This window comes from Heterodontus francisci, chromosome 10 (genome assembly GCF_036365525.1).
Source record: "Heterodontus francisci isolate sHetFra1 chromosome 10, sHetFra1.hap1, whole genome shotgun sequence".
Taxonomy (NCBI): domain Eukaryota; kingdom Metazoa; phylum Chordata; class Chondrichthyes; order Heterodontiformes; family Heterodontidae; genus Heterodontus; species Heterodontus francisci.
This window is the reverse complement of record NC_090380.1, coordinates 70,518,375-70,544,844: the sequence shown is the minus strand read 5'-3', so window position 1 is coordinate 70,544,844 and position 26,470 is coordinate 70,518,375. Positions and strand designations below refer to the sequence as shown.

Sequence of the window (26,470 nt, the reverse complement as noted above, 5' to 3'; positions counted from 1 at the left end):
TGTGCAGTGTTTTGTGTTGGCTAACAGCCCAGTATAAAGCAATATTAAGTACTGCCTAAAGCAAAATACTGTGGATGCTGGAAATTTGAAATAAAAACAAAAAATGATGGAAATAACACAGCCGGTCTGGCAGCACATGTTGAGAGAGAAACAGAGTTAACGTTTCAAGTCTGTGACCTATCATCTGAACTCTGCGAAGTGCTTTCGGATGTCCAGAGGTAGTGAAGAGCACTATATAAATGCAAGTCCTTTCTGTATAAGTACGGAGAATTGGGAATGGAAAATGAAGAAAATATAGATAAAAAAATAAAAGGAGAGCAAGTTTATAAATCAGTTGCTTTCCATTTTAAATATCCGAGATTTTACTTTCATCCCAGGATATTAGTTACACACCATGGGAACTGGTATTCATTTTCAAGTGCTCATCTCAAACTACAAATATATCAATTTCAAAATACCTTTAAACATTTAGAACTTGAAGATATTTTGTTCACATTATAGATAATTAATAATAAACTGAAACAGTTAATCATCGTCATCGTCATCGTCATCGTCATCGTCATCATCGTCATCGTCATCGTCATCGTCATCGTCATCATCGTCATCGTCATCATCGTTGTCATCTTCATCATCATCTTCTGTATTGACTTTTCCCGAGAGAACATCATGGAGCCATTCTTCTAGTTCATCAGTTGATGGGAGATCATCATCATCTTTTATATCCATCCAGACACTATCAGCCTGTAAGGATATAAATGTGAAAATCACAGTGTTAAAGCACAATTAATTACACATCCATGAGGAAAGTGTTATGACCTCAGTAGAGACAGTTAACTTTAAAACAAGCGATTTGAACTCCCCAGACTGATTAAAGAATTACATGGCAAGATTCCACATTTTAAGACTTTTATTATAACAACTAAACTAAAAATCAACATTAACTAAACAGCACTTGTTCATAGAGTGATACAGCACCGAAACAGGCCCTTCGGCCCAACGAGTCCGCGCCGACCATCAAAAACCCATTTATACTAATCCTACAGTAATCCCATTTTCCCTCTCACATCCCCACAATTCTCCTACCACCTACCTACACTAGGAGCAATTTTTTTTTACAATGGCCAATTTACCTATCAACCTGCAAGTCTTTGGCATGTGGGAGGAAACCCATGCGGTCACAAGGAGAACTTGCAAACTCCACATGGGCAGTACCCAGAACCGAACCCAGGTCGCTGGAGCTGTGAGGCTGCAGTGCTAGCCACCGTGCCGCCCTTATTGGTAGCTAATAGACTAAATTGCAGAGAAAGATATTTGCCATCAACTTATTAACACACTTGAAACCCCCACAGCAAATTTATACATTATACATTGTTCTCCTCAAAAAGGTATCCTTGCAGTTAAAAGTGCCAAACTCCTCCCAGTTGCAATGGGTTGGATCACCCAATGTCCTTCTCAAAACCAATGTCCTTGTCACTCACTTCTCCCAAGTACATTTGTCTGGGCTGCCATTAATAAGGCAATCTCTGGTGACCCAGTTAGTCTTTTCTCCTCTGCAAACTTCAATTTTTGAATCGGGTTCAAATCATAGCAACGTTTCACTATATCAGTGATCTGAGAGCAGCTGTTTCTCTCTCTCTCCCTCTCTCTTTTGTGGCTGCTGCTGACTACTTGCTGGTCTTCCTTTCTTCCTTACATCCTGCCAAACTGAGGAAGGCCTGTTGAATTTATCCAGAACAAAAAGTCATTTGCCTTTTAAAATTTTCAGAGTCCATAAGGCTGACCATAGCAAAACCACCTGGGCCTTACTTTGTTTCCAGGTGTTAACAAATGCAACTCGAATTTGCATTTCGGAGCTCCTTGCTCCCTGTTTACAATCTGAGAGTCTAGGAGAGCGAAACCCATTGTCCTTTAGGTGTTATAACCTTGCACCTTGTTTACAAAAGGGTCTTTGATCTAGGTTCCTGGTTCTCATGGTGACCAAGACCCTTGGCTTGTCCCTGGGCAGACTTAGTATGAGGTCACATGTCTCTGCTGAATCCATTTTACACTGCATTAAAGACCACAGTTTTTAAAATATACTACAAAGTCCAGCATTCATAACAAAAGTTACAAACTATAAGCTTTCAGGCACTTTTGCCCAAGTACAGACATCATCATATATACATCTACAAATGTTACATTAAATCCTTCAATGATGTCCACATCAAAAAGGATTTTTTTTGTATTTGTTTCATGAGATTTGAGCGTCGCTTGCAAAGTCAGTATTTGTTGCCCATCCCTAATTAACTTTGAGAAGGTGGTGGTGAGCCTATGAATAAATCCATCAGGAAAATTTATTCGCAGAAAATAGAATAAACTTCAAATAAATCAGGAAAAACTATTCACCACTGAATCCAATTAGGATAAAAGCAAACCCCACAATGTAGAAGAACTAAAGACTTGCAGTCAGAGCTGATGTTCCATTGTTGAGTCAGGTGCAACTTATTGTCCACCAGTAGTGCACTGAGAGGAGCTCTTGATTACGCAGCTATGCAGACTGGTGGACCATTCAACACCAATTCAATAGATTAGTACCCAATTGTTTTACTTCCTTTCATTGTATTGCACCTTTATGTGAAGAGACTGGACAGTTGGGATTGTTCTCTTTAGAGCAGCGAAGCTTAAAGGAGATTTGTTTTTTTTTTATTTATTCATGGAATGTGGACATCACCAGCATTTATTGCCCATCCCTAATTGCTCTTGTGAAGGTGATAGCGAGCTGCCTTCTTTAATCGCTGCAGTCCATGGCACAGCACTGCTAGATAGGAAGGTCCAGGATTTTGATCCAGCCACAATGATGGAACTGTGATATATTGCTAAGTCAGGATGTCATGTAACTTGGAGGGGAGTTTGGAGGAGGGGGTGCTCCCACTCACTGTTGACCTTGTCCTACTGGGTGGTAAGGGTTCCAAGTTTGGGAGCTGCAGTTGAAGAAGCTTTGGTGAGTTGTTGCAGTGTATCTTGTAGATGGCACATACTACAGGCAAGGTGCAGTGGAGGAGGAGGGAATGAATGCTTAAGGTAGTGGATGGGTTGCCGATCTAGCAGGCATCTTTGTCCTGGATGATGTTGAGCTTTTGAGTGTTGTTGCAGATGCACTCATCCAGGCAAATAGAGAATATTCCATCACACTCCTGACTTGCACCTTGTAGATGGGGGAAAAGCTTTGGGGAGTCAGGAGATGAGCCACTCAGCACAGAATATCCAGCTGTAGCCATAGTATTTATGTGGTTGATCCAGTTAAGTTTCTGGTTAATGGTGATCCCAGGATGTTAATAGTAGGGGATTTGACGATGGTAATGCCATTGAATGTCAAGGGGAAGTGGTTAGACTGTCTTTTGGTGGGCAGGCTTTGGGGAGTCAGAAGGTAGATCACTCGCCGCAGAATTCCCAGCCTCTGACCTGTTCTGAGAGCCACAGTATTTATGTGGCTGCTCCAGTTCAGTTTCTAGTCAATGGTAACCACCAGGATATTGATAGTGGGGGATTGAGCAATGGTAATGTCATGGGGAGATGGTCAGATTCCCTCTTGGAGATGATCATTGCCTGGCACTTGTGTGGCTCGAATGTTACTTGACACTTATCAGCCCAAGCCTGAATGTTGTGCAGGTCTTGCTGCATCTGGACTCGGACCGCTTCAGTACCTGAGCAGTTTGAGTTGTACTCAATACTGTGCAATCATCAGCAAACATCCCCACTTCTGACCTTATGATGGGGGAAGGTCGTTGATGAAGCAGCTGAAGATGATTGGGCCTAGGACACTACCCTGCAAAACTCCTGCAGCAATGTCCTGGGGCTGAGATGATTCGCCTCCAGCAACCACAACTATCTTCCTTTAGTGATAGCTATGACTCCAACCAGTGGAGAGTTTTCCCCTTGATTCCCATTGACTTCAGTTTGGCTCAGGCTCCTTGATGCCACACTTAGTCAAATGCTGCCTTGATATCCGGAGCAATCATTCTTACCTCACCTCTTGAGTGTCACACAAGATGGACATTGTCCTCATTGTGAAGATGGGACTTTGTCTCCACAAGTACTGTGCAGCGAGTGGGCAATCCCTCCAACACTGTCACAGACAAATGCATCTGCAATAGATAGATTGGTGAGGATGAGGCCATGTAGGTTTTTCCCTTGTGTTGGTTCTCTCATCTCTTCCTGCAGGTCCAGTCTGGCAGCTATGTCCTTCAGGACTCGGCCAATTAGGCCAGTAGTGGTGCTACCGAGTCATTCTCAGTGATGGACTTTGATGTCTTCCATCCAGAGAACATTCTGTACTCTTGCTGCCCTCAGTGCTTTTTCTAAGTGGTGTTCCACATGGAGAAGTACTGATTGATCAGCTGAGGGAGGGCGGTAGGTGTTAATCAGCAGGAGGTTTCCTTGCCCATGTTTGACCTGATGCCATGAGACATCATAGCATCCAGCGTCAATGTTGAGGACTCCCAAGGCCATTCCCTCCTGACTGTATACCACTGTGCTGTCACTTCTGGTGGATCTGTCCTGCCAGTGGGACAATACATACCCAGGGATGATGATGGAGGAGTCAGGGGCATTGGCTGAAAGTTATGATTCTGTGAGTATGACTATGTTAGACTGTTGCATGGGGGAAAACTTTTTTATGCAGCGCGTGGTTAGGATCTGGAATGCACTGCCTGAGAGTGTGGTGGAGACAGATTCAATCATGGCTTTCAAAAGGGAATTGGATCAGCACCTGAAGAGAAAAAATTTGCATGGTTTTGGGGAAAGGGCAGGGGAGTGGAACTCCCTTGCCTTGCTCTTGCAGAGAGCCGACATGGACATGACAGGCCAAATGGCCTCCTTCTGTGCTTTAATCATTCTTTGATTCTATGATTCTAGTCTGTGGGACAGCTCTCCCAATTTTGGCACAAGTCCTCAAATGTTAGTGTGGAGGACATTGCAAGGTCAACTGGGCTGGGTATGCCTTTGTAGTGTGCAAATCCGATGCCTAGGTTGATGCTAGGTAGTCAGTTAGGCTGTATTTGTAGTAGTTTGGTGCAACTGAGTGGCTTGCTAAGCCATTTCAGAGGACAGTTAAGAGTCAACCCCACTGTTGGAGGTCTGAAATCATATGCAAGCCAAAGCAGGTCAGAACAGCATATTTCCTTCCCTAAAGCACATTAATGAACCAGATGAGTTTTTATGACATTCTGGTAGTTACATAGTCACCATAGCTTTTTTTCCTTCCTTATTTATTTATTTAATTGAAATTCAATTCCTCAGCTGCCAGAGGGGGATTTAAACTCCACATCATTAGTCCAGGCCTCTAGATTACTAGTCCAGTAACATAACCCCACTATGCCACCATTACCCTAGAAGAGGTGTTAAAAATTATGAAGGGTTTTGATACAATAAAAAAGGAGAAACTGTTTCCAGTGGCAGAACGGTCAGTAATCAGAGAACATATATTTATGGTAATTGGCAAAAGAACCACAGTCGATGTGAGGAAAACATTTTTTACGCGGTGAGTTGTTATGATTTATAATGGAACTGCAGAAGCAGATTCAATAGTAACTTTCAAAAGGGAATTGGATAAATACTTGAAGGGGAATAATTGGCAGGGCAATGGAGCAAGAGAGCGAGAGTGAGACTAATTGGATAGCTCTTTCAAAGAGCAGGCATGATGAGCTGTGTGGGCTCCTTCTGTGCTGTATCATTCTATGATTTTATGATCAGTTTTAGGAAGATGATTAATAAATAAAAATGAATCCTAGTCCTTCTTTTGCACTCACTGTAGAAAGCTACCAATGCCTTTCCTCCAAAATGTCCTCAAAGCAAAACGATAGCTCTCCTTTTGTTCAACTGCACAGCTTGCAGTCATCTAAAGCTCTAAATTTGCACATGCATTTCCTTGCAAATCTATATTTTTGCATATACACATACCCATAGCTATACACATACATATAAGCCTATGTGGATAGTAGAATTGAAAAGCAACATCACACATGTGCCCAAAGTTGTAAAGAAGTAGAGAGTCACATGAGTAAATATGTAGTGATATCCATGTATAGTCACAAATTGGTGTACAAAATCACAATTAGACATACTTGTAAAGCCATACATGTACATAAAAACATGGACATGCACCCCCAAAATCCTATAGATCATGGAAAATTAAAACTATATTAAAAAGATTGTAAGAGCACTAGACTAATGGTTGGAATTTGCTGATGCTACTTACATCAGTGACGTTCACTACTCCAATCTGAGGCTTGTGAAGGTTAATCTTGAAAATTTTCTCCCAGTATGTAAACAACTGGAATAGTCATAAAAGGAATATAAGATTAAATTACTACAACATGCCTGCAATATAATGCCTATTCATTACTATGTGACATGTGTACTCACTAGAGGGAAGTCATCAGGGTCGATCCACACAATGCTTAGGTCTGGATTGTTAGTGTTTTCTCTTGCTACCTCTTTTAAAATTGACAGAAATTCATAACCATCTGTAAAGCAATAGAAATCTCCCAATTATCCTCATGCAAGAGACCAAGAATTATTTAGACAAGCAAATATTCCACAGATATCAATTCCACTGTAGCTGCCTATAAAATACTTTTTTGGTGGATTGAGACATCAAATTTGTGAGATAGATACTATACCTTGAAATAACTGTTGCCATTATTAGTAAATTGACATTTAACGTATTTGCATGGCATTCTGTGATTTGAATGGAAGATAGGAAGAGGAGTAGGCTATTCAACCTCTCAATCCTGTTCTGCCATTCAATTAGATCATGGCTGATTTGTACCTCAAATATATTTAGCCACCTTTGATCTATACCCGTTGATAAAAATCTGTCAATCTTTGTCTTAAAAATTTCAGTTAACCTATCATCCACAGCCTTTTGGGAGAGAGTTACTATTACTTAGTTTAATGTATACTGTTTCCACTGCCTATTTACCCTTACTGAAGTATGTGTTTTCCACTGCCATAATTGTGTATTTTATCAATATTGCTCCATTGTTGAGTATATTCAAGGCTGGGATAGATAGAGTTTTAATCTCTTATGGCACCAAGGGTTATGGGGAGTGGGCAGAAAAATGTAGTTGAGGCAGAAGATCAGCCATGATTGTATTAAATGGCAGAGCAGGTTTGAGGGGCCATATGGTCTACTCCTAGTCCTATGTTCTTAGTTCTCCTCTTCCTTTCACAATTTCTATGTCCTTTCTGAAGATTCTGTAGAATGGAGTTGATAACCCATTTAAAACAACTGCAGCAACAGCTTGCATTTATGTAGTGCCTTTAACGTAGAAAAAATGTCCCATGGCACATATGGTAAGCATTCATACTCTAAAATTACCATCAGCAATTTCTAGTCTTATTTTGAATAATAAAGGTCCCTGAGTTGCTGTGGGTCCACAGCATACTTGGATTGAAATTTAACAATCATAATATGGTAGGGTTCTGCGGTGGATCAGAACAGTGGGGGTGGGGGTGGGGGGGAGGGAGCAGGGCCTGATAACAATCTCTCATTATGCCTCTTATTATCTGATGCTAATATTACTTATCCATTTATCCATCTTCTGGTTTTAATTTAAGCACTTTACAGGTCATTTTATTCCATTTCACATGTGTGTTTGGGGATTGGATTTTATTCTGGCGATGGGGATCCTGGCGGCAGGCCGGAATGTGGGGCAATACCCGCCTTGGCCCTCCATCAGCCCCCAATTGCTATTTCATGGTGGGCAGCATTAACTGCCCACCATTGGGGACGCCGACCTTTATGGGACGAGCTCCTGCCGCCAGAGCTGATGGTCAATTGGAAGGTCAGCAGCTCTGCAGTGCAACCAGGAGCGGTAGTCACTGCTAAATACTGTAGGAGACCCTGCAGTCCCGAGCGATGAAGGAGACCCTGGGACCCGGCAACAGGGTGGGGGGTGAGTTTGAGTTAGGGTGGGCGGCAGGGGATCTTCTGAGGGGGGGTGCCATCACCACTGTAGGCACCCTGGATTGCCCCCAAAGGAGGGACCCCCTCAACCCCGCTAGCAGACTGCCAGGCTTTACCTGACAGCATCTCCCCACGGCAGCGGGACCCTCTGCCTTCAACAAAATTGAGGTGGAGGCCACTTAAGGGCCTCAAATAGTCTGGGACAGGAAGGCCATCCTCTGCCAGGGAGCCCAGGCGACGTCAGGAATGGCTCTCCCTGCCATTTTGTTTGCCCCCCTCCCCTGCCTCCATGCATGCCTTCAAGGGCATAACAAAATCCTGCCCTGTGTGTGTTTTTCCCTGCCCTATTCTTTTTAAATGATCTACATTTGCAATAACTGATGAATTTTTGATGTATGGTTTGCAGGTTAACTGACCAGTATTCTCCACAGATGCTGTCTGACCCGTTGAGTGTTTCAGCATTTTCTCTCATTGTTTCAGACTTCCTGCATCTGCAGTTTTTGTTTTACTTTATGTCTAAATTAGTCTGCTCTGTTCCATAAAAGATTTTAACAGTGACGTATGTATTACTTATTCAGTAACACAATGGAAGACTTCCTTTGTGCACTAAGTATAGGAAAATTGTAAGCTGATACTTTACAAAGAGGTTTAAGACTTCATTACACCTATCAAATATAGGAAATCTTCCTCATATTGCCAATAATTAGCTTTCACCCAAGTTCCTCAATAATGAAATACAATGTAGTGATATGAATATAAAAAAACTGTTCTGCAATAATCACTCAGCACAAGGAAATGTTCCTACAGAAACAACAATTCCAGTTTTCATAGCATTGGGTAAAAAAATTAGAAAATGACCAAAGATATTGTCATTCTTCAACAGAGTAAACTGAAAGAAAAAAAAATTCCACAAGTGTCAAATTTTGAATCCAGTTTTTTAGGATCTCATAGGCAGAATTTTATACTTGTGTGAAATCTTGCCACAACATTTGCAGAGTGTGACTTCTACCAGCCCCTGTGGCCTATCACTTTCCAGCTGTGGACTTCAGCCTTCTGCTGTCAGGGCAGGACATGGCAGCTGAAAACAATTTACTGCGCAAAGGGAAATTAATTGATACCCTTCCTTCAAAGGGTGGGGGTAATTACATTTCCAACCTTCCCTGTATGCCATGAACACGTTTGTGTTCCTAGTGTCCAGTGTCGCTATGGCACTGAGGGCAGAAAATGGATCGTATTACATAATCCCAACATTAGTGCCTCATTTGAATATGCATTCTGTTCTTGGGTGGATAAATTCAATACTTGCTTTCATTTCTGGCAGAAAGTCCCACAAGAGGCAGCAGGCTGCAGGAAGACAGCTGAACAATTCCCAGCCAGAATTGCTGCTCCCTGCCTCTCCCAGATCTTCTCAAAATCAGGCAAACATGGCAACTAGTTTGTGCAGATATAGGTATGGACACATTTTAAGAATACATCAAACACTGTCCATTGTAATGGAGGAAGTGCATAACAATGTCAAGTAACAACAGTCCACATAACAAATCATTGGACTTCAAAGTGATTCATTGCATTTGTAACATTTTGAGATATTTCAACAAATGTATGAGTTTAAGAAGTAAATACACTGACTTGTACTGATCACCCAGACCACTTCTTGAATTTTAAAGACCAACATCTCTAGAAAATATCAATTATTGTTAACCCCTGATTAGCCTTTCAACTAGCTTCAGGTACCTCAGCAGCAAACCTCCCAGTATCTGGTGAGGATAGAACATGACTTGTTGAAACAAGTTAAACAATTCCTTTTAAAACTACTGCTATAAACCCAATCAGGGGTATTTTTGGCTTGTTTTATCATGGTACCTTAGATCAAAATTACTTAATGTACATAAAAAATATTAAAAAGTGCTATATATTAAATATACCACAACTTGTGAAAGTACTATCATCTCACATTTGAAGGAATTATCTCACATGTCCAGATACACTGGGCTGAATTTTATGAGTGCACCGTGGATGCGCCGTCCACGTGCGGGGGCTCATTTAAACAGAGGGAGTGGATCCGCCACCCCCGATGACGTAGAGGGGGCGGCCTCTGTGTCCCCAGTAACGGCGTCCGGCACCATTTTTAAAGGGCTTTAAGCCATTACAAATAAGTATAATTTTTGAAGGGAAAATAGAAAAGATTTTTGTTACATATAGAAATAAGTGATAGAGGCTCTTCCCAAACCACCCCCCAATGATCATTTCAGGCAATTAAATGACCATCAATTGATTGTTTAAATACCCGAACTTCCGCTCCCAACCATCAATCTTTTGCCCTCCAACTCCTTCCCACCATCCCTACCTCCAAAAAAAATTGATTTCCCCGCTCCTCCACCCCTCCCGCCCTGAAAATTTTATTCCTCCTCCCTCCCCACCAGATCCTCACCTGGAACTCCGAACTCTGGAGATCCGAAGGCGCGTGAAGGCGGAACGGAGGCTGTAAAATCGGCGTGGGATGGCCACCGCCTGCAGGTAAGTTTATTTACAAATGTTAAATGTTAATTTAAATATGCCGATGAAGGGCCCGCCGCCAGCCCGGAGGGGGGGGGGTGGTGGGGCCACACTGAGGTCCCGCTGCCGCCGGTAATATGCAGCAGGCCCTTCTCGACATTTAGGGTTGAGGTGCACCTCTCCCCGTAGCATTTTACCAGCCCCGCACCGCAACCCGCGGCATCAAGGGGCCAGTAAAATTCAGCCCACTGTGTGTAGATTACGCAGTATGCATATATAAATGCACACACAAAATCATATCCATACCAATTTAACATAAGAGTTAAAGGTGAGCTTAGTGAAAAATTTTTGCACAGGTTATAGTTAGAATGGGGAATTTTCTGCCACAAATCCTTGTTGGGAGGGGGGAGGAATAAGCTTTTCAGGGCAGGAGGGGTGGGGGAGCAGGAAAAACAATTTTTATTGGCTGTGGGGATGGTGGGGAGGGGTTGATGGTCAAAGGGAACAAATTTCGGGAGGGAAAGTTTGGGATATCAATAAAAGTTTATTATTGAGGGAGAGGGCAATTTACATATAAATTACCCATTGGGGTTGGGAGACGGGATTTAGAGTTGAAATAAAATAGTATTTTTATTTCCCAGAGACCGGGACCTTTAAATGTTAAAATGTTACTGAAGGGTTTGAAGCCCTTTAAAAATGGCGGTGGTGCCTGCACGGTGGCGCCGGAAGGTCACCGAGTTCAATCCATGGTGGCGCGCTAATAAAATTCAGCCTATGATTAGCTAAATGGCCTTTTCCTGTGTATTAATATTTTATGTTCAGCTTAATAGAATTTACCAGGATCTTCTTCTTCAGCAAAAGCAACAATTTGGATCCCATCCATGTCATCCTCCTATACAAAAAAAATCACAAATTTGTGTTACTTTGTGAGGATATTTCTTAATGCTAAAAGAAAAAATTTGCATTTAGTTAGTTGCGCTTACATCGTCAGAACATCACAAAGTGCTTTACAGCCAACATATTTTTTGAAGTGGAGTCACTGTTGTTATGTAGACAAATGCAGCAGCCAATTTGCACACAGCAAGGTCCCACAAACAGCAAAGAAGTAAATGGCCAGTTAATCTGTTTTGGTGGAATAATAAATATTAGCTTGGGCAACTCCTAAGCTCTTCTTTAAGTAGTACCATGGGATCTTTTATATCCACCTGAACAGGCAGATAACAATGCATTACTCCCTCAATGCTGGACTGAACTGTCAGCCGAGATTACATGCGCAAGCTCTGCAGAGTGGCATAAGCCCCATAATCCGGCTCAGAGGTAAGTGTGCTACCACTGAGCCATGTTGAAATTATACTATCATATATTATGATACCGTTGAGTACATTTTGTGTCTGTATTTTCCTGAGAAAGGAAGAGAAGTCTGAGTATCTGGTTCTCCCAATCTGTGGCTTCTACTTTGTTCTACCTAGTCGCCTTCCACCTCTGTTACCTTATTCCTCAGTACTTGTCTTGTGTCTCTTCATCTTTCTTTTATATCTTTCTTACTGAAAAAATAAATTAAACTCTAAATTTACCAATTTCCCACTCTCGCTAATGACCTGAAAATTAACTTCAGGTTTGTCTTACCCAAGTCTCAAACACATCCTCTGGACGCAGTTTCCTGAGGGTTGATCTGAAAATAGAACAAACACGGTTTCAAAAACAGTTCCTATGTTCTAGTTTAAAAGATTGTCCAGGCTACCACTTCTTGCTTGTATTAGTAAGGGTGTAGTCTTTAGCTCGACCATGTTCATATACTGCCTCACTACTGATTCAGCTGCTGACTTTCGCAGAAAATTGGAAATTGAATCCAATGTCCCCTCGGAACCTCCCTATGATGGCCTAACCAGGAGGGAATATAATAAATGATCTTCTGTATGAACACTGCTAAGAGCTATATGACAGTGACTCTTCCTTAGATTTCCAACCCCTCCTGTAGCTTCCACAGACTGAAAGCTGAACATGGGGTAATCACAGCAGCAAATTTGCATCCTCTCATTTTAATAGATCATCACTCCAGTCCAGACACAGTTACTTTTAAATGAAATCAATTTCACAATACAGCCACTCAGTTATCCACCTTTTATGTTCTTGAATAAATTCCACAATTTCTTCTTCTGAATAGGGTTTATCAGGAATAGTAACCGAATCATCCATGAAAGGCTCGTAAAAATCCACCTCATTCATCTTCAGTGAGAGTTTCTTTGCGACCTACCCAGAAGAGAGTGCATCAACGAATAAAATGATGAACACAAAGGGATAAACTTAAACAGACACCACAGTAATAGAATCGTAAGCAATCCTGCAACAACGCCATTTGGCATGTCAACCTGAACAGTGGAAAGTGACAAAATGTATATTTCACAACAAGCTAATATAAGTCTCCATAAAACATGGCAATGCAATATAACAACAATGCCATACAAAGCAATTTTTCCACATGTAAGTGAAGGCAAGAATTCATAGCACTGCTACACAACAGAAATAAAGCACATTGTAAAAGCATTTATGATTATTTCTTTCTCACTAAGAAGCACAACTGCCCTTTTGTTTTATTGCATTTTGGTACAGTTTTCCACTTGGAAGTATTTTCACATGCTTTAGTTAAAATGACTGTGTAACTTTACTAAAATCATAAATACTTATAATGAAGTGCTGAGTAGATAGATTTCAACTTTAGATTATGTTGTAAATGGCTGAATACACAGTGTTATTATCAGGGAGGGCCCACAGACCTCATGAAAATCATTTAAAAAATCTAAAAGGCATCATAAGGCAGAACTAATAGAAAGCATTCATGCATATTGTATCTTTATGTATTAATATGCAATAGCAAATTGCATTTATATACCCTTAATGTAGAAAAACATCCACAGAGAGGCATAAATTTTTTAAAAATCTTGGATATAACACACTGTTTCTATGGGCTGGATTTTATGAGCCAGCCGCCGATCTCGGCATGCCTGGGTTGGTCTGCACTCCCCAATTATGTGGAGGGGGAGGGCCGTACAACGCCGTGAACGGCATCAGCTGACCAATCAGCAGATGCTGGGGCCATATTTAAATGGCAGTCAGCCCTGCATACAGCCTCTTTCACATTTAAACCTTTGCTGCTGGAGCTGACCAGCCAGCAGTGATGTCTGAAGAGCCCCATCTGTCAAACAACAACTCCTGCAAGGCACCGGAAATGGCAGAGGTGTTGATGGGGGGGTGGCCCCACGGTTCAGCGATGCCTCCCTGCTCACTATCCTCCAGGATGCAAGGGAAAGGCGGGAAATCCGTTTCCCCAGTAATGGTAAGAAGAGGTCCTCCCGCCTGACCAAGCAAGCCTGGACATAGATCGCAGAGGAGGTAAGCTGCCATAGGGTCATCTGCCATGACTGGGTGCAGTGCCACAGGAGGGTGAACATCTCATGGGCTCAGCAAAGTTAAGTGGCACTTTGTTGTACAGCTCCGTTTGACCTGGGTGTCTCCACACAGTGTGGCACATGGGTGTCACTGCCATGTCAAAGACAGGGAAGCCGGGCAGGGAGGATTGATGCCACATGAGTACTGCATGTGTGAAAAAACTCACCCTCGTTTGCTGCTCAGAGCATGGCATCTACATGACAGGCTGAGTTTGTATTACAGACTGAGCTTCCCCGACCTTTTGTTTTTGCACCCCTGTTGTGACATGCATCATGTTGTTGTTTGGCAATATTCAACATCTGCATCCTTGCTCTTCCAGGCGAAGAGGGCCCACAATGCGCGGGAGGCCTCCAGGACTGGTGGAGGAGTGCCAGACATGAGACTGCTAACACAGGCTGAGAAGGAGGCCCTGGTGCTGGCAGCCAGGGAGGATGTGCTTTTCACATGTAGAGCTTGGGGTCCCGGGTGAACATACAGCTCTTTGACAAATACACTGATTTCTCAAAACATTTATTTTTTGGGCACAATGCTGTCACATTTGTGACATGTGCACCATAAAACATAAAACTCGGCTGTTCACATTGTATCTTGCAGGGCGACGCTCTGATCGGCATTGGAAGCCCTGGAGACTTCCAAACACCTTCCCCAGGGCCTGATAATCTAGATCCTAGAGTACTAAAGGAAATGGCCCTGGAAATAGTGGATGTATTGGTGGTCATCTTCCAAACTTCTCCAGACTCTGGAGCAGTTCCTACTGATTGGAGGGTGGAAAATGTAACCCCACTATTTAAAAAAGGAGGGAGAGGAAAAACAGGGAACTATAGACCAGTTAGTCTTACATCAGTAGTGGGGAAAATGCTAGAGTCTATTATAAAAGGATGTGATAGCAGAACACCTGGAAAGCATAAATGGGATTGGGCAAAGTCAGCATGGGTTTATGAAAGAGAAATCACACTTAACAAATCTACTGGAGTTTTGTAAGGATGTAACTAGTAGAATAGATAAGGGAGAACCAGTGGATGTGGTGTATTTGGATTTTTAGAGGCTTATGATACGATCCCACATAAGAGGTTAGTGTGCAAAATTAAAGCACATGGGATTAGGGGCAATATACAGGCGTGGATTGAGAATTGGTTGACAGACAGGAAACAGAGAGTAGGAATAAACGGGTCTTTTTCCAGGTGGCAGGAATGACTAGTGGGGTACCACAGGGATCAGTGCTTGGGCCCCAGCTATTCACAATTTATATTAATGACTTGGGTGAGGGAACTAAATGTAACATTTCCAAGTTTGCAGACGACACAAAGCTGGGGGGAATGTGAGCTGTCAGAAGGATGCAAAGAGGCTCCAATGTGATTTGGACAAGTTGGGTGAGTGGGCAAATGCATGGCTGATGTAGTTTAACATGGGTAAATGTGATGTTATCCTCTTTGGTTGTAAAAACTGTAAGGCAGATTATTATCTGAATGGTGACCAGGGATCACAGTCTCAGAATACGGGGTATGCCATTTAGAACCGAGATGAGGAGACATTTCTTCACTCAGAGGGTGGTGAACCTGTGGAATTCTCTACCGCAGAAGGCAGTGGAGGCCAAGTCATTAAATACATTCAAGAAGGAGATAGATATATTTCTTAATGCCAAAGGGATCAAGGAATATGGGGAGAAAGCGGGAACAGGGTACTGAATTAGACGAGCAGCCATGATCTTTATTGAATGGCGAAGGACCAAATGGCCTACTCCTGCTTCTATTTTACTATGTTTCTATGTTTCTCTAAGGGAGAGACAGCCTCAGAAGATGCAGCATCCCATGACACTCCCGCACCTTCCACCAGCGCAGATACACTCACTTCAGCGGGAATTTGTTCGGCTTTTGAGTCTGGATCACAAGCTGGTGAGAGCACTGCACGTGCACCCGAACAGCTGGCTGAGGCTGAGAAAGTCAATGCGTCTGACAGTCGGAGGACTGTGGGGGCCCAGGCCCATGCTGAGCCGCAGGCTGATGATGATCCTCTGGTGTCGACAGCAAAGGGCATGCTGGAGTTGCAGGGAGAGGTAAGACAACATCTGGCTGAGATGTCACAGGTCATGCGCAGCCTTGAGCAGACGATGGGAGAGCCCATCCAGGCCATGACAGCTGCCCTGTCCTGGGCAAATGAGTGCATGGCTTCCTCCATGGAGAGGTTGGCCGACCCTCATGGTGAGCCACATTCCACAGATGTGCGCAGACCTGCAAACCCACGCCTCAGCCATGAGCTGGACACAGCAGTGGCTCGGCAAGAGAGGAACTAGAGGCCTACAGAGCATTTCTGCTACTGGTCCTTCTCAGGAGAACAGCTAGATTCCTATGAGCCTTGAGAGGGAGGAGGTAAGCCAGCACTCCACATCTGTGGTCCCCCCACAGGGTGATTCCAATGTGGACACCAGCTCCTCAGCCCCTCTGCTGATGAGTCCAGCTCCAGCAGCCACGACGTCTGAGGACAGCCCTGCACTGGCGCAGGAGGCCCTTAGACAGCCAGGGCCCTCCAGGCCTCAGGCGCCAAGAGGACAACTGCCCAAGTCATCCAAAGCCAAAGGACGTCCTGATCAGCAGCCTACCTCTAGTCAAGCTGTTAGCACAGAAGTAGCACTGCGAAGGAGCAGCCGCTAATGGTTTAAGAAGACACCATGACACGCCTATGTATTAATTCCCTCTCACTAAATGTGCTTTTCTAACATGTCTCTTTTTTACTGTGTGAATGATGTGTGCCAGCATGTACGAATCATGCCTCCTCCCGTTACACCATTGACCTGACAGAATTGCCAATGTATGGAATAACATCATTGCCATGTGAGTATGCGTGATGAGGCACTGCATGGATGCAATCACATGGGCAATGGCTCAGTCAGCTGCCAGTAATGGTGGAGACATGACTGAGATGTCACAGATGCAGAAGACTGCAGAGCAGATGAAGGATGGTGGTGTGTGACATATGATGCACTTCAGGGATTGTGGAAGTGCTCAGCAATAAGGCGTTGTCGTGCATCCCTTGCTCATTGCTCACCATGTTGGCACTGCATCGATGCTCTCCGCCCTCCCATGCAGCTGCAACCCCTTTGTGTCCTCATCATCCGGGGATGTCTCCTGCTCCCATCTCTCATCATCCTGCAAGGCCTCCCCTCTCCATATTGCAAAGTTGTGCAGAGCACAGCATACAGCAATGATGCGCGCAACCCTTTCTGGTGTGTACTTTAGGGCCCCCCTCACCCGATTTATCCAGGCAGTGGAAGCGCAGCTTCAGCATGCCAATGGCCTGCTCGATGGTAGCTCATGTGGAGTCGTGGCAGGCATCACTGGTGGGGTTTCTCACCGGCATCAGGAGTCCTTGTCTCCAAGAATCCACCCCTGGATCTGAGAACCGAACCGGGGTTGCTGGAGCTGTGAAGCTATGGTGCTAACCACTGTGCCACCCAGCACAGTCATGGCAGCTGCCTGGAAAGTGGGCACACACTTGCATGAAGCGCTTCCTGTGGTCACATACTAGCTGCACATTGAGGGAATAAAAGCCCTTTCTATTGAGCTATGCGGCTGGTTGTCCGGCTGGAGCCTTGACGGCCACATACATGCAGTCGATAACCCCTTGCACCTGTGGGAATCCTGCAATGGACCCAAATCTGACGGCCCTCTGGTCCTGACTCTCAGGGTTTGTCCTAAAGCGAATACAGTTACTGGCCCTCCCGTACAAGGCTTCCTGATACAGTGGTGTACTACTGACTGTGAAAACCCCACATAGTTTCCCGGGTGGATCCCTGGAATGATGCAGAAGCGTAAAAGTTAAGAGCCGCAGTCACTTTGAGGGCCACAGGCATAGGGTGTCCAGCAAAGCCCATTTGTTGCGGGTCATCATTCAGCAGTACACAGAGATGTGTCACTGCCTCTCTGGATATCCGCAGTCGCCTATGACACTGGCGCTCTGACATCTGAGGTATGTCATGCGGGGCCTGTAGACCTGCTGTCTTCTTTGGCCTCGAAGGCGCCTTGATGGCTGGTGCTGCTTGCATCTGGGAGCTTCCACGTGCGCTGCGCCTGCCTCTTGGTTCCGCCTCTGACGGATATGGCTCCTCATGTCACGTGGATCAATAAAGACAGGGTGGACCAGCCCTATCTCTATGCTGGAGGTCAACTCGGTTCCTTCAGTAGGTCAATGGCACCTATCAGGGCAGAGAGGGGCAGAGAGTGATATGAATTGGTGCTTCAGCTGTGTTCCAGCATTCGCCTATATGGTATGGCATGACATTGCCCGTCTTAGCTTTAAATAAGAGCGGGTCAGCATGACCACCGTCATATTATTGCAGTTGCCTGGATTGGACCACCGGCAACATGACCTTAAACTAGCTACCATTTGTGGCCCTCATGCCACATATAGGAGTCTTGGACTGCCATTGTTCCCCCCATCCCCCAAACATAGTTGGCCGAATGCAGGGTCAGCCCACTTCCCCCCACCCCCCCATAAACATTAATGGGAGTAGAATGGTCCCCTTTATGGAAGAAGGTTATGGGCTTCCTCCCTTCATGAATGCAGAGTTGAGACCCCCTTCATTACAGCCACCCACCCACCTCCCTTCATGAATGCAGAGTTGAGACCCTCTTCACAACACACACCCACCCACCTTCACAAGCTACAAGGACTGACGCATCAGTGCCGTTGGCTTTTCTCGGACGTGAAATTGAAGGCACGTGAGTGCTGCACATCGGGCTGAAGATCGTGACCTAATGGCTGAATCACAGCAGTATGCATAGTAATGTATGGTAAGCGTCTATTTAAATATTCAAATCCAGGTCCCGTAGGCAAGCGGCGGGGTGAGGGGCAGTGCCGCCAAGGAACCTCGTCACCGCTGGGAGGATAGGGCCGGGCCTATTCCAGACCCATCTTCAGGCACCTCCCCCGCCCCCCCCACTGCAGATCATGACGTCAGGGGTTTGGTAAAATCCAGCCCTATAAGTGTAACATTTTCTGTCATTGTTTGTCTGCCGCAACATTGTGACCACATCTCCCCATCGAACCTGTTATTTACCATATTGTTTATACTTACCTCTGATTGGCTAATTCACCCCATGTAACTCATTCCAATTCCAGTCTTTCTAGCGCTTGAGATGCATGCCCTAAGTACACGTGATGCTGATTTTGACAGCTCCAACCACCTGAAGCATGCGAATATTGGACCTCTCACCCAACACACTCTGAGAGCCAATGGTCACTCTCCAATCATTACACCCCCCAACAAACTCTGAGAGTCACAGGCCACTCTGCATTCACTGATCTGCCTCAATCTGAAAGCCAATTGTTACTCTCCATTCACTGACCTGGCCCACTCTGAGCATCAGTGGTCACTCTGCATTCACTGACCTGTCCCACTCTGAGAGTCAGTGGTCACTCTACATTCACTGACCTACCCAACTTTGAGATCCAATGGTCGCTCTCCAATCACTAACCTACCCGACTCTGAGAGCTAGTGGTCACTCTACATTCACTGACCTGCCCTACTCTGAGAGCCAGTAATGACTCTCCAATCAATAACCTGCCCCACTATGAGAGCCAGTGGTCCCTTTCCATTCACTGAGCCATCCCACCCTGAGAGGGGGTGTGGTCATTCTCCAGTCACTGACCCGTTCCCACCCTGAGAGCCAGTGGTCACTCTCCACCTGTTGATCTCTTCCATCACATGACTTTGTCCTGAGCAAGGTCATACCACTATGCCCTGGAATCAGTAAAGCACAATAATCAATTCAAACAACTACATCTGAGAAATCGGCCTTCCAAATGCTTCTAAACTTCTGGAAGGGGTTGGTGCTAACAGCTCCTGTTCTGCCATACCCAAAAATATGGCCCTGCTCTCAGACAGTCTTTTCTGTCAGATCTGAAGTCTCTCCCACTCATTAATATTCTTAGATGCAAAATCTTTGGGATCACCCATCCTGTTCCAGATCCCATGAGTCCTTACAATGGTTTCTTACCCCCAGCAACCTATTTGCTTCTCCTAAATCCCATTATCCCCCTCTCATTACCCCCAAACCTCCAAGGCTCCGTGTCATTCCCTTCCATTACTCTTAAGGCCCAAAATCCCATATCCAATGTTTGCGTACCCATTGACCTCTGTTCCACTACTCCTAAACTCCAGTAATCCCTCCTAGTGCTATAAAACTACAATACCACTTTCCCACCACTGCCACTCCAGAGAGATAGTACAGCTCTTATTCCTACATGCCCAGTGTCTCCTCCGGTAACCACCTTTGCAACTGTCCAACACTCTGCTGCCCCAGAGCTCCCACATGCCATCCCACATACTGCTACAACACAGCAAACCTTTCCACCATTTCCAGGTTCCCAGGATTATACTTCCAGTACTCCAAAGTCTAGAATCTCCTCCCAGTAGTGCTAGGTACTTTAGCGTCAAACTGTAACTCAAGTAAATTTTCTCTAAAACACTTAGTTGAAATGTTACAATTCAACACAGTGTCTAAACTATAGTTTGTAATATAATAAAGATATAAATAATTTAAAAAATGTCCAGCAAGCTTATCTGCTTAAACTATGTATAACAATGCTTTTCTTTTAGTGATGTTAGCCTCTCTGAAAAAGCCTAGGTCTAGAGTCCATGGGCTTCCATAGCTATGACTGGTGGCTGAAGAGATTAATAACAACTCCAACTACAAGCACACAACTACAATTCCCAGCATGTAGCATTCTTAGCATGTGCACTGTTTAGAAAACTCCCAGGTCTACAGAAAAATACAAATCAAAGCCTGAGATAGACAGAAAATAATAATTGAGTTTATTTTTCATAAAAGCTTTAAAACGAGGTAAAGCATGAACTTCAGAGCTTTTTCAATAACTTTTAACATGAATACATTTTCTAGGTGGTGCTTATTTACCGACAGAGAACCACACAGGCAGGCATTGACAGTAAAAGATAGAAATAGAGAGATAGAGTTAGAGAAAGGGATAAAGTAAAAGATATAGGGAAACAGAGGGATAAACTTAGAGATTTAAACAGAAAGGGTGAATGAAGCAGGGACAATGAGACAGACAATACAACGCAATAGTGGACTCCTGCAAATTGGACATGGATGTTTGGAAGGATTCATGGTTTCAGAGTGTTCCATTTAACTGTTCATAATATAATTAGCGACAATGTTACTCCGTGGTTTCTCATTGGCTTAAATTTGTACTTTTTAATTGGATCTAATGGGACTAATGAGTCAAAAAGTATATGTAGATCAGCATATTTTTACAGATTGCTTTGCCATTTGGCTTTGTTTTATGCTAAAACAATGGCTGGCACAGTAAAATCGCAATGGCATACACAACTTTTTGTTCATTATTTCCTAAATGCACATGGAACACACTACCAAGACAAGACATCCTAACATTCCATGGAACAGATAAATAATCAGAAACAAAAGAATTAGGAATGTGAGTGCAGAAGTAGGTCATTCAGCCACTCGAGTCTGTTCTGCCATTCAATGAGCTCATGGCTAATCTGTATCTTAATTTCATTCACCCACCCACCTTGGCTCCATACCCCTTTATACCCTTGGCTAGCAAAAATCTATCAATCTCAGAGTTAAAATTATTAATTGAGCTAGTGTCTACCACTTTTTATGGGAAAGTTCCACACTTCTACCACCTTTTGCGGAAGAAGTGTTTTCTAACATCTCTCCTGAATGGCCTGGCTCTGATTTTACGGTTATATCCCCTTGCCTTAGACTCCTTAGACCAGCGGAAAATGTTTCGCTCTATCTACCCCATCAATTGCTTTCAAAATCCTAAAAATCTCAATCAAATCACCCTTAACCATCTATATTCCAGGGAATACAAGCCTAGTTTATGTAATCTCTTATCAGTATTTAACCTTTGGAGCCTTGGTAACATTACCTGTGCTCCACTCTTTCCAAGGCCAATATATCCTTTATAAGGTGTGGTGTCCAGAACTGTACACAGAACTCCAGATGTGGTCTAACAAAGGCTTTGTATATCTGTAGCAAAACATCCTCCCCTTTATATTCCAGCCTTCTAATTATGAATGCTAACATTTCAGCAGCCTTTTTAATTATTTTTCCTACCTGACATCTCTTTGGGCCTCCACTGTTCCCAGCTTTTCTCCTTTTAAATAATACTGGATCTACCCTTTTTTGATCCAAAATGCATGACCTCACATTTACCTGCGTTGTAAACCATCTGCCACAATTTTGCCCACTCTCTTAATCTATCACTGACTCTTTATAATTTTATGCTTCCATCTACACTATTTATCAGAGTCAGCATGGTTTTATGAAGGGTAAATGAAGGCTAACCAACAGAAAATAGAGTTGGGATAAATGGGTCTTTTTCTGGTTGGCAAGATATAACTAGTGGGGTGCCACAGGGTTCGGTCCTCGGGCCCCCAACTAGTAACAATCTATATTAATGACTTGGATGCAGGGATAGGAAGTACTATAGCCATATTTGCAGATGACACTAAAATAGGTGGGATAGTATGTTGCAATAAAGAAATAAGAAATTTACAAATAGATATGGATAGGTTCGGTGAATGGGCCAAAATTTGGCAGATGGAGTTTAACATGGATAAGTGTGAGGTTATCCATTTTGGTTGGAAGAATAGAAAGGCAAATTAATATCCAAATGGAGAGAATCTTCAGAGTGCTTCAGTGCAGAAGGATCTGGGTGTCCTCGTGCATGAATCGCAGAAAACTAGTATGCAGGTGCAGCAGGTAATAAGGAAGGCAAATGGAATTTTGGCATTTATTGCTAAAGGAATAGAGTATAAAAGTAGGGAAGTGTTGCTGCAACTGTACAAGGCATTAGTGAGACCTCACCTGAAGTACTGTGTACAGTTTTGGTCCCCTTACTTGAGGAGGGATGTAGTTGCATTGGAGGCAGTTCAGAGGAGGTTCACTAGATTGATTCCAGAGATGAGGGGTTTGTCTTATGAAGAGAGATTGAGCAGTTTAGGCCTTTATTCTGGAGTTTAGAAGAATGAGAGGAGATCTAATTGAGGTATATAAGATGATTAAGGGGATTGACAAAGTAGACATAGAGAGGATGTTTCCTCTGGTGGGGCAATCTAGAATGAGAGGTCATAGTTTTAGGATAAGGGGTAGCAGATTTAAAACAGAGATGAGGAGAAATTATTTCTCTCAAAGGGTCGTCAGTCTGTGGAATTCACTACCCCAGAGTGCAGTGGATGGCGGGACATAGAGTAAATTTAAGGAGGAGATAGACAGATTTTTAATTTGTAATGGGGTTGAAGGGTTATGGAGAATGGGCAGGAAAGTGGAGTTGAGGCCGAGATGAGATCAGCCATGATCGTATTGAATGGTGGAGCAGGCTCGAGGGGCTGAATTACTTACTCCTGCTCCTAGTTCTTATGTTCTTATTTATTAGCCACCAACCTTTGTGTCAGCGGCAAATTTAGATATACAGCTTTCTATTGAGTTATTTAAGTCATTAACAAATATAGTGAATCATTGCGTTCCAGCATAGCTCCTGTGGGTCACCACTAGTCACTTCCTTGCACTTCCACTTCCACCCATTGTCCCTACTCTCTGTCTGCTACTGCCTAACCAATCTCCTAACAAGGTCAATAATTTGCCTTCAAATGAACTTTAATTCTCGCTTTAATTACTCACCCCTTTATTAAAAGTTGCAAAGAACTTGATATAAGGGTGGAAGTGCTCTGCTGCATCTTCGAAAGCTTTGTAATCTGCATTAGAAAGAGAAGACAAGATAAAGGAACATGAAGATAGAAATACAGATAAGAATAGTTCACATATCTTGAAAAGGTGTGATTATGTAAGAATTTTATACATAAGCTCTAAAATTCCATGGGGAGGGGTGGGGGTGAAGAGGATGGGGAGCAACATCCTCATGTAAGTTCTGGGATGCAACTGCCTGGAACCTCTGCCATTGATTTTCTAACATTCATGGAATCAGAGGGAGGTCCTTTCATTACTATAGTACCGACAGATACCCATGCCAGTAGGAGTGCATTTATACCCCTTATGGTGGAAAGGCTTTGAAGTCTGGCACAACTTGCCAGATTCAGGGAGTTAATGAGAGCTCTCCCCTCACCCCTGTCACCCCAGATAGGAAAGACAGGTGACCCAGCAGCTCCTGTGTAAAGGGGTGGAGGTGGAGAGGAGGAACTGCTTTGAATTTTGGTGCAGGTCATGACCCTGGTTTGGGTCCTCAGGTAAGGCCTACTTCTGCTATTTGGCAACTTGGTATGTCTGGTCTCACTGAGGGCTAGGAATGTGGGAGCTCCTGATGTAAGAAGCCCCTGCATACCCCTTTCCTCTGTATTGATAGCTTTGTTTGGGGCAGATGGGGGCTCCACCACCAACAAGCCATCTCAAAAACTCCCGAGAAGACTGCAACTTTGAGTATCCGGGTGCCACCCTAATTTTGCAGTGGATTTGCAGTAGATTTCTGCTGAATTTATAGCCGGAGTGAACCTGAGGGGCCCTGAATAATAGATCCATATGGCTGTAATATGTATAATCTATCTTCTCATTTCTATTTTCATGTTGTTATGAAAGTGCTTCTGTTTTTGTTAAATATATTTTTTGAGGAATTCATAATCAAACTGAAGAAATGTTGGACCAGTTTTTTCAAGAGGGTCATCAAGAGGACACTGAAAGGACTTGTTTGACAACAAATTTACTGGTTGTCACATGATTCAAATTAAAAATAGAACAGTAACCCTGGTAACTGGGGACGATGTGTGCAGAGAAGTGACAGGTCAGAAGGTGGACTTTCTGTTTCCGGCATCACTTTGAATTGTTTGGAGATGAGAATGAACTGTTTAAAATGGGTTGGAGTTTTAAAAAATAAACCTGAAGGACAGAATCCCAGCTCAGCCCAGCCTGTTCCATCTCTTTAAAAAGCCTGAAGAAGAAGAAGAGAACTTCCAAGGAGAGAAGAGAATTCCCAAGAAAGAAGAGAAGACCACAACCCAGCTCAGATTTCTAGCACCTCTCTAATCAACCCTGAGCAATCCACTGTGTCAACTTATTTCATCTTCTGTCTTTGAAGAAAAGCCTGCTAAATTAATTCTCAATGCCGCCTGAAAGATCCCTGTGACCCGTCTATGTATACTCGGAGGCCAGACTGTATGCCAGCTTTGGAACACAACATATCTCATCTGTTTTTTTCATCAAGAATGAGCAAGTATTCAGCCTAAGTGGTTTTTGTGTCTGTTTTTTTCTTGTAACAGAGCTCTAAACAACAATCCCTTTTATTTTTCCAGTTAACCAGTGTATGTGTGTGCGTGTGTGAGCGTGAGGGACGAAGGTAAAAAGGGAACTGTAATATTTCAATCTGTGTGTTTATGCTTTACTTCATTACTGGTTTAGACTTGTTTTATAATAAACTGATAATTTGGTTATTAAAGAAACCTGGTTGGTGTTTTATTCTGGGAAAAATAGAGTATATGATTGACTATATCGGTAAATGGGAAAATTTAAATATATGTTGTGACCTGTGGAGAAGTGGGACTAGAATAAACAGTGTACTCCACCCACCTCAGTCGTAACAATGTCATTTGTTGATTCTAAAATCTTGAAAATCTTTCATGACAGCAACAATCAATATTAACATGGTGCACAAAATAGATTAACATTTTAGATTTACTGAGGAAATCTATTCTTGAATTGAATTTAGGATGTCAGATTTATGATTTATAAACTACTTTTAAAAGGAATAAAAGCACGTTTTCATGAACCAATGTAAAGTAAGCTCTGATCTAATCAAAATATTACAAATTGCTGCCATTTCTCATCGGTATCATCAGAGAATCATATATGCCATCACTGTTAAAAACCTTTGTCAGTTTGTGTGCATCACCCAATGTAATCTAGACTGATAATGGATGAAATGCTATGTACAATAAAAAGACAAGCTATCATATAACTTGCAGCTGCTTAACCTGTCAGCAGTGAACATTTTTTCAATTTGAAGTATCCACACAATTGGATTTTGCTTCTGATTATTTCAAAGCCAGTTAGCCAGTCAGACCAGCAGATTTTTGGAACTTTCTTCTCGTCTAAGATATAAGTTGATATTTTAACACAAATGTGGTATTGAGATTTTTTTGCAGGGAGATCAGGTTTGATGTTCATAATATGTTTTAAAACTGTTCAAAACATAGGGCTATATTCGTTGTGTATAAATTTACGAAATATCAGGCAGAACTTACTGTCTGCCTTGAACCCTTGTACAAATTCCTTTGCCCACTATTTTAACCTAAGAGTCATGGCTTTGTTTCAATTCGTTCATGGGCTGTGAGCATGGCTGGCAAGGCCAATGTTTGTTGCCCATCCCTAATTGCCCTTGAGAAGGTAGCGGTGAGCTGCCTTCTTGAACCGCTGCAGTCCATGTGGTGTCGGTATACCCACAGTGCTGTTAAGAAAGGAGTTTCAGGTTTCTGACCCAGCAACAGTGAAGAAAAGGTGATATAGTTCCTAGTCAGGATGGTGTTGGGCTTGCAGGACCTATGTGTCTGCTGCCCTTGTCCTTCTAGGTGGTAGAGGTTGTGGGTTT

The 26,470-nt window shown here is 43.3% G+C and overlaps 1 protein-coding gene across 1 annotated transcript in view; it reads right to left on the bottom strand.

The window, feature by feature from the left end:
• Positions 1-525: 525 nt before the first annotated feature.
• The window catches only part of casq2 (calsequestrin 2), a 52,763-nt gene continuing 26,818 nt past the window's right edge, over positions 526-26,470 (bottom strand). The window contains exons 6-12 of the mRNA XM_068039914.1: positions 23,560-23,633; positions 12,564-12,694; positions 12,071-12,116; positions 11,282-11,336; positions 6,403-6,503; positions 6,236-6,310; positions 526-741 (exon numbers count right to left, since the gene is read on the bottom strand). Of these exons, the coding sequence (XP_067896015.1) occupies positions 526-741; positions 6,236-6,310; positions 6,403-6,503; positions 11,282-11,336; positions 12,071-12,116; positions 12,564-12,694; positions 23,560-23,633 (698 nt within the window). The remainder of the gene's footprint in view (positions 742-6,235; positions 6,311-6,402; positions 6,504-11,281; positions 11,337-12,070; positions 12,117-12,563; positions 12,695-23,559; positions 23,634-26,470) is intronic.